Source organism: Boleophthalmus pectinirostris, unplaced genomic scaffold, assembly GCF_026225935.1.
Source record: "Boleophthalmus pectinirostris isolate CB_2022bp ecotype Guang Dong unplaced genomic scaffold, ASM2622593v1 HiC_scaffold_12, whole genome shotgun sequence".
NCBI lineage: Eukaryota > Metazoa > Chordata > Actinopteri > Gobiiformes > Gobiidae > Boleophthalmus > Boleophthalmus pectinirostris.
In genome coordinates, this window is record NW_026571018.1 from 27767729 (window position 1) to 27776145 (window position 8417).

Consider the following 8417-nt stretch of genomic DNA (forward strand, 5'->3'; position numbering starts at 1 on the left):
TTTTTTTTAAATGAGGGATTTTGATTGTAGTTTGCACTCAATAATTGCATAATTGTGTGGAAAATTAAAATTCCAAGTCCCCAAAAAAACAAAACTGAAAAGTATGAAGTTTGTTCTGTATCCAAATCATTTTTTTGTTTTTCATTATTTGGGATTTTTTTTTTTTTTTTTTTTTTTTACTTATTTGTTGAATTATTAAAAACAATACTCTCGCTGGCAGTTGACTGACTTGCTGTTTTGTAGATTGTGTGTGCAGTGTAGTCATTGAACCAAACCAGGACAAAAATCTGTTTGTCCAAAGATTGATTAAAGGTGCACTATGTAACTTTTCTGTTGGGGATCCATCACAGATCTGGGCATTGTACAGTTCCCTGGCCACACCCTTTGGTTGACTCTGACCTGCCTGTTTAAGCTAATTTGTAATTAGAAAATACACATATGTTATCATTTTACCTCAGGCATTGCTTTTATTTTAGAGGTGTTTCTTTTTTTTTTTTTTTTTTTTTTTTGATGACATTTTTTGTAAGGTAACCTGACTTTTTCATTGTTTAGTCATAACATATACTCTTACCACTCTTACCAGCTATTTGCTATTTACCGCTTCTTATAAAGAAATACAATTAACTAGGGGTGTCCAAAAATATCGGAATATCAATATATTGTATCGTTAAATGTGATGATACAGTATTGATATTGTGGGCTGCTGTATATATCTCCAAGAGTATTTTTGGGTATATTTTACAAAAAAAATTTGTTACAGCGCTACAGTTTTGTTGCTTGTTTGGAGGAAGGAATGTTTTTTATGCAACAGATTTGGCATTTTCACTCATTTTGTGAGTTTTGCAAAGGTGGGACCAAGTCTTTGTTTTTCAAGTCTCAAGTAAGTCTCAAGTCTTTGACCTCAAGTCCAAGTCAAGTTCCAAGTCAAATACAGGCAAGTCCAAGTTGAGTCTCAAGTCACTGGCCCTTAAGTCCAAGTCAAGTCCAAGTCATCTGCTTTGAGCCTCAAGTCATTTCAAGTCTTTAAACCAAAGTAACAAAACAGTATGTCATTAAACAGCTCTACCTTACATTTATTCAAGTACAGGTGGTTTTATTGCTCCAAAATACTAAACCAAAACAGGCATTTTGACTGTGAGCGACCTTGCCTTTCCACAGATCAGACCTGTAACTTAGTCTGGTTTGGTCTGATGATGATCGAAAGGTTTAACTCAAACATTTTAGACCAAGCAATAACAACTACATGATTTTAAGGCATTATTATTTATTATTAATAATTTCTTACGCCTTAACACTTTTGAAGTTATCTTAAACCCCCCCCCCTAATTCTGAAAGTTTATGAAATCCTGTTGCATAATTTAGCAGAAAAACAGCCAAACAATATTTATAATTCTTATAGACAAGTTTGTGGATGATATTTGTTAAATAAATATATATTTGTTTTTCAAAATATCAACTGTCTTCACCTCTGAACTTTGAGATTAGATCCGGCTCTGTCTAGACAAGGAATTTAAATAATGCATTCATACCACTTCCACTGTGAGTTGTGGAAGCCCTTAAGCTCATCCCAGCGGAAAGACAATATCACTCAACACAGGACTGAGACTAGAGGAGCAGGTATTTGTCTATACGAGGACCAGCGCAGAGGAGACTCAATGCCTTGCCATTTGACAAGCTCTAACATTTGCACAAAATCATTATAATTTAGCAAATGCTTCCAGGCTAATTGTTAAACAGGTTTGCACATCATCGATTTGTTGTTTCTACAGTTGGGGGAGTAATGAAAGTTGGACGGCTTGCACTTTTCTCCGCTTTCTTGAAAAGGTCAGACTGCTCTTCTTCAAGGCGCCCTGGCAGGAAGCTCCACATACGGTCATAAATACGCTGTCTGTTTACCTGTACGGGCCTGGTTATACAAGCAGTCACGGCGCAGGGATAATGCGTCTGTGTCCTGCAATGTGGTCCCAGAACAGCCTGTCCATCACATCGCTGCAGCGGTCAGCCTGACATCTGTCTATCACATCTGTCCGCAGTGATGACGCACTTGCAATACATACACAAGAGCCAGATCATTACAACCACTAAAGGGAGCTGGAAACGTGTAATGAGCGAAGTGAAGGCTAGTCCAGTGTAGTAAAAGAGCTAGTTAAGATTTGTTAATAGTATAGTACTGTCAGTATTTAAAGAGCCCATGTTGTGTTATGGTATTATTTTCTTACCTACCTTTACATACCTTTAGTTATGTTTTGTTTCTTTCACACAAATCCTGCATGCATATTTAGAAAACACTCTGTTCCACCTTGTGATGTCATGTGGTAACTGTGGGTTTCATATGACATCACAACATTCTATACTCCTATATTATCGAGTTCTTGGGTCTAGACAGTACCGTATTTTCTGCACTATAGGACGCTCTGGATTATAAGACGCACTGTCATTAAATGGTCTATTTTCGAACTTTTTTCACAAATAAACCGCACCGGACTTTAAACGAAACACAACAGTTGGATGGGTGAGTCGGACTTTGTTTGGCGCGTTCACGGTGACTCTCGTCTTTGTTCAATTGTGGCATGAAGGGAGGGTGCTGTCTGGGACCGCTGGATTGTTGGCGTGTTCGCAGTGACTCAGCTGTTCAGTTGTGGCACATTTGACTCGCTTTTTCGGTTCGTTCCTCCGTTCCGTTCCTCGTCCGTGTGGAGTGATGAGTGTGGCTGTGGGTGTTTTTCGCTGTCTGCTCCGTGCTTGTTTGCGTGCGCTGTGGGTGGTGCGGCTTTGTAGTTTACTGAAGTCGTGCTGAGACACCCGAGTGGATTTGTCTATAGGGCGCTCTGGATTGCAGGGCGCACAGTCATTTTTCTTGCGGGTGGAGGCTTATGAGCGCGCCCTATGTGCGGAAAATATGGTAATTGAAATGATCAGGTCAAACATTACTGAATTCACCTTTTGGATATGTCAGGGCAAAGTACAGTGTCATCAATAGGGGAAACTAGCCCTTGCCTCCCATCTTGGAGTATGACATGATCACATTCTAAAATTTTAACACCACCAATACAGGAAGAGCTCCATTGTGGTTTTAAACTTCACTTCCAATAGAATCTTTTGGATGATTTCAGCCCTGGAATCGCCAATCTCTACTGAATAAAAGTTAAAAGGTAGCTGTTAACTTGAAAACTACCACTACATGACATCACAAGGTGGGACTGAGTATTATTTTGAGCTTTGGAAATGCAGACAGACAAGTGAAGAGTTACTCCAACATGTGTGAATGAAACAAAACACAACTCTAGGTATGTTTTGGAGGAGGTAACTACATTCTAACATGACTTGAAGCTCACAAGAGTCAATTTTGCGTAATATTTTAGAACTTAAAATAATCCTTTTCTTTCTTTTTTGAAAGAAGCGTGCTTTGGCTCAAACTTCTACACAGTTTAAGTTTCATGTATATGGGGCTACATAACAAGAAGGTGGTCCTATTGTTTTGCTGTATGTATGGTCACATCTATACCTGTCACTCCTACTTACTTCTCGCACTATAGCACAGGCTGTTATTGAGGGTCCATGTATTACAGGTGGTGTGTGCTTGTAAGCAGGGAGAACCATTGATTTTCTGTCACCTTCCAAGAATCACCAAAGAAAAGAAAGCTGCTGTGCGGTGGGTGAGAGGATGCCGTGAGTTGCATTGTGTTGTCAAAATAGGGCAAATAAAAGAAGTCAGTATAAATGTGCATTTCTCTGTGACAATCGTTAATAATGTGATTTATAGCGATTTCAGATATGCGTGTGTGTGTGTCTGTGTGTGATGTGGACAACAGCACTTTACAAAATAGGGCTGTGTGAGCTTGCATTAACCATAAGACCACATCAATAAGGCATCAGGTATCGTGAGATAACAAAAACAGTTTGCGCGAGTTTAAAATCAATAAAAACATCAGGATTTAGAGTAGGCTTTTTGTTTAAAGGGCCCATATTACGCTATTTTCTGATCTCTGCTCATCATCAAAAACATATCTGGACTTGTTTTTTGTTTCATTCACACATTTAATACACAAACTCTGCATATTTAAAGGATTTGAGTTTTGAAAATACAGACAGACTTATAAAAAAGGATTACTTAAACAAAACAAAAAATGCCACAACATTCTAACATAAAGCTCACAAGAGTCAGTTTTGTGTAATATAGGAGCTTTAAATGTCATATTTGTGCCAGTCCCAAACACTGATAAACCTCATTTTTAACTCTCAGCAATTCAAGGCAAAAACGATTATACTGCAAAACCATGTAGGCACAGGACCTTGTGACTCAGCAGCTGTTTCAATACATTTTTTATTAAACACAGGAGAATTGTTGAAATGTATTAGTATGTAAAATAACTTGGCAGTCTATGTGCATTTCCCATTACACCTTATTTTTGTTTGAAAGGTTAAATGGAGCTATTGTTTGGGACGGATATGTGAAGCTATCAGGAGAATTTGTGTGTTAGATATTGTCAGGGGTGTCATTGGGCCACACTGGAGCGCTGCCTTTTGTTGTCCTTGTAAAGTGAGACCAATGAGTGTTTGATTCAAGATGAAGTCTGATAACTGCAGCCAGCCTGAATTCAATTACTCATCGCTCCCTCTCTCTCTCTCCCTTTTGTTTTCAGGTTATGGCGGGCTGGAGCTACTGTTGGTTCTGTGTGGTCTGGACCTGTCTATGCCTTGCCCCACAGACTGCATCTGCTACACTTCTCCAAGCACTGTCTCCTGCCAGGCACACAATTTTGACAAGGTCCCTGAAGGCATCCCAGCACAGAGCGAGCGGGTCTTTCTCCAGAACAACAAGATCAAGGAACTGCAGAATGGACACTTCTCGCCCACCACCATCATGCTCTGGCTCTACTCCAATAACATCTCCTACATCCAGCCGTCCACCTTCCACGGATTTGAGCGGCTGGAGGAGCTGGACCTGGGGGACAATCAGCACCTCAAGGCCCTGGGGGCAGACACCTTCATGGGGCTAGGGAGACTTCACGCTCTGCACCTGTACCACTGTGGCCTGATCACTCTACCCCAGGGGATTTTCGCTGGCCTCCATAATCTCCAGTATCTGTATTTGCAGGTAGAGTACACGGATAACCAACCTCTTTATCTCCACTCCACTGTAGCCACAATCGCATTAAGCCATAATCTGTCCATCAGCCGCTCTCAGCACTTACTGCCTACGAATCGGAGACTGATCAAATTCAGCTGCTCAGCCCGTATGCAGGGAAATGCACCATTAACTGTGGGGCTGTGGTTAACCGCTGCCGCTTGGCACTATGGGAAATCATGCTAGCATTTGGGATATAGTTACAATAATGACATTAGCTTTATGTGGGCAAAAGCTTGTTCTCATATGCATTTCATTGATTGAGAATGCACCATTGAGCGAGGGGGTTAAAGGTCAGTGCATTAAATGATAGTATTCTTGTGTTCTTGTAGATTTGATATAATATTATCATTTGTTGGTATTACATCAGACATAACATAAAATCCTTCCATCTAAATATTAAACAGACTAAATGAAAGTACTGTCAAAAGCTTATAAGACAATGGATGTTTTGTGGGGAGATGAGTGAAAAGCATTGCTTCTATTCACTTCTCTTTTGTTAGGGGCTGTGGCTGAGGTCCAGCCTGTCACACATTATGAATGGTGTTATGAAAAGGTATAATGAAAAACAAGAACATATTGTCTCAAAGAAATGTTTTACCTCTGAATATAGAGTTGAAAATGTATTGCAATTAGCACCCTTTTCACGGAAACAAAAGCAGCCTGGCAAGTTAGTTTTCCCCCTTTTTTCATAAGGACAAAAACTATGTTTTTATGCAATTACAAAACCAAACTAATTGTCACAAATTACACTGAACAGTTGTGAGATAAAATGCGCACAACTCACACACAATGTACAGATTCTGCAGTGACAAACCTGAAAGGGCCTGGGGGAAATCATTTGGAAAGCACATTTCAATTACTTATGAGATATTGAAACATGTCTTCTTTGTGTTTTTGCCTGTGGATCTCTTCTTGACCCTCTGTCTTTCTTGGCCACAGGACAACCAGCTGGAGTTCCTGGAGGACGACTTGTTCATTGACCTGCTGAACCTGAGTCACCTGTTCCTCCATGGCAATCGTCTGTGGAGCCTGCGGCAGAACACGTTTCGGGGGCTGGGGGTTTTGGACCGGCTGCTTCTGCACCAGAACAAGATCCAGTGGATCGACCGACAGGCTTTCCATGACCTGAGACGCCTCACTACCCTGTTCCTCTTCAATAACTCCCTGACAGAGCTGTCAGGCTCCAGCATGACGCTTCTGCCTGCGCTCGAGTACCTGCGTCTCAATGACAACCCCTGGGAGTGTGACTGCAAGGCCCTGTCTCTGTGGGACTGGCTGCGGCGCTTCAGAGGCTCCACCTCCGAGCTGCTGTGCACCTCCCCTCCAGAGCTGAAAGGAAAGGACCTCAAGAGCCTGAAGAAGGAGCAACTGCCGTCCTGCTCCTCTGGGGAGGGCCACCCAAGGGTGCCAGGACACGAGATGGATCAGGGCGAGTATCTCAATCATCTTAACCGTCACCGACACCACCACAACCACCACCAGCGGCCCTACTTGCCTCACGGCGACCAGTACAGCCTGCCCTCCCCCTCGCCCCTGCCTCGGCCTCCTAAGGGGGCGCGCAGAAACTGTACGCGCCGGGGCCGAAAGGCGAAGGGGGGCCTGAACGAGGTGCAGATCCTCCGAGATGACAAAGACTACTCTCCAGATGGAGGGAAATACGACCTGTCTCCATCGGGACGCAGGAAGAACAAGTGCATCCCCAGGACTTCAGTGGGCCCCCCCAGTGGGGTCCAGAGGGTCAATAACCAGGCCCCACTTCTCCCCCCGTTGCCCCACCCCTGTCTGACCCTGTCCCTGCTGCTGTCGCTCCTCTCTGTGGTCTTTCATTGAGGGGTTGTGTTGTGTGGTATAGAAAGCCCTGACTCTCCTCAGACATGTGCACAATGGACTCTATATAAAGACACTTCTGAACACTCTGCTGGAGCTCCTGATGTTACCTACAGGATTTACTGAGTCATAATCAACATGTGGAAGTCAGGGACCACTGCTCACCCGATGTTTGATGATGTCACCCATGACAACGACAGGAAACCTCTCTGTGGCAGACATTACTTCAGTGAATCTATGTAATCTTAAAGTGTACAGCCACATTAACTAACAAGCCAATGACTCATTCTCTAACACATAACAAGAGATCAGAACAGATCCAGGCACACTATGTTTAGCTCTGTCACTCGTCTACCGCTGAGACAAACACTCATTCATTACAGTCATGTCGGGAGCCTGCTGCCACACCACTGACTCAGAGCTTAAGTTAAAATAACGGGTTTGTTCACAATTTTTTATTTCCATTGAATTGTCTCATTGTATGGTCTCTATTAATGCATTTGACTTTGTGTGCGGCGTCTATCACTTCTGTATGCTGTAAAAAATACCCATTAATCCACTGCATTCATTTGTCTGCTCTGTGCTTTACTTTGATCTATAAGCCATCCTAGCTTATCGCTATATGAACCAGCCAATCATGTTTTACCAGACTAAACAAGCAATTTGTTGAAAGAGTGATACGCCTGTCGCTGTTTGTACAAATGTGTGTGTCCACTAACGCCACAGAGAAGGAGAGAGCCTGATGTGTGGCCAATGAGGGGAAACTTTTCAGCCTCATTGCCGACCAAACGGAGAACTCAACAAGCTGAGAATATATGGAGTCCAAGGGAGAGGCTCATAAATAAGAGATCCAGTAACTTAGATGCACTTTTATGTTGTACACAGAAAGGTCAGTGAAGACAATACACATACTAACCACAATACTAATACAGACGGGAAGTTTAATGGGTAATGGAATAGGGAAATCCACTCAGGCTACAACAAGGTTAGCCGACACAAACACAGGCATACTTGTAAAAAGGGGCCCATTACTTATCTACACACACTTTTATTAACACAATGCAATGGTTTAAAGGGCCCATGTCACACTATTTTCTGATCTCTGTTCTAATGTTGTTTCCTCATCAAAAACATACCTAGAGTTGTGTTTAGTTTCATTTACACAAACCCTACATATATATTTAGGCTGAGTTTTTTCACTCAAAGAAATAAACACTTGCCTTGTGATGGGTCAGCCACTGTGTGATGTGATGGTGGTGTTGATACAGGAAGTGCTCCAGTGTGCTTTTAAACTCCATACAACTTCACTAGAATCATTTGGATTGTTTCAGCCTGGAATTGCGCATCTCTGCTGAACTAATAGTAAAAGGAGGCTGTTAACTTGAAAATTTCATGACATCACAAGGTGGAATAGAGCGTTCTGAGCTTTGAAGATGTAGACCAGGGGTGTCCAAACTTT

The 8417-nt window shown here is 42.2% G+C and overlaps 1 protein-coding gene across 1 annotated transcript; it reads left to right on the plus strand.

The window, feature by feature from the left end:
- Positions 1 to 4567: 4567 nt before the first annotated feature.
- Positions 4568 to 6961, plus strand: LOC110158532 (reticulon-4 receptor-like 1). The gene is made up of 2 exons (XM_055148255.1): positions 4568 to 5098; positions 6071 to 6961. The coding sequence occupies exons 1-2, from the start codon at positions 4568 to 4570 to the stop codon at positions 6959 to 6961; spliced, it is 1422 nt and encodes a 473-aa protein (XP_055004230.1).
- Positions 6962 to 8417: the final 1456 nt, after the last annotated feature.

Bases quoted from the DNA above. Each gene is read 5' to 3' on its own strand.
- LOC110158532 (XM_055148255.1), top strand. From the start codon at position 4,568: ATGAAGTCTGATAACTGCAGCCAGCCTGAATTCAATTACTCATCGCTC. The intron at 5,099-6,070 runs GTAGAGTACACG...TCTTGGCCACAG, and splicing joins TCCAGTATCTGTATTTGCAG to GACAACCAGCTGGAGTTCCT.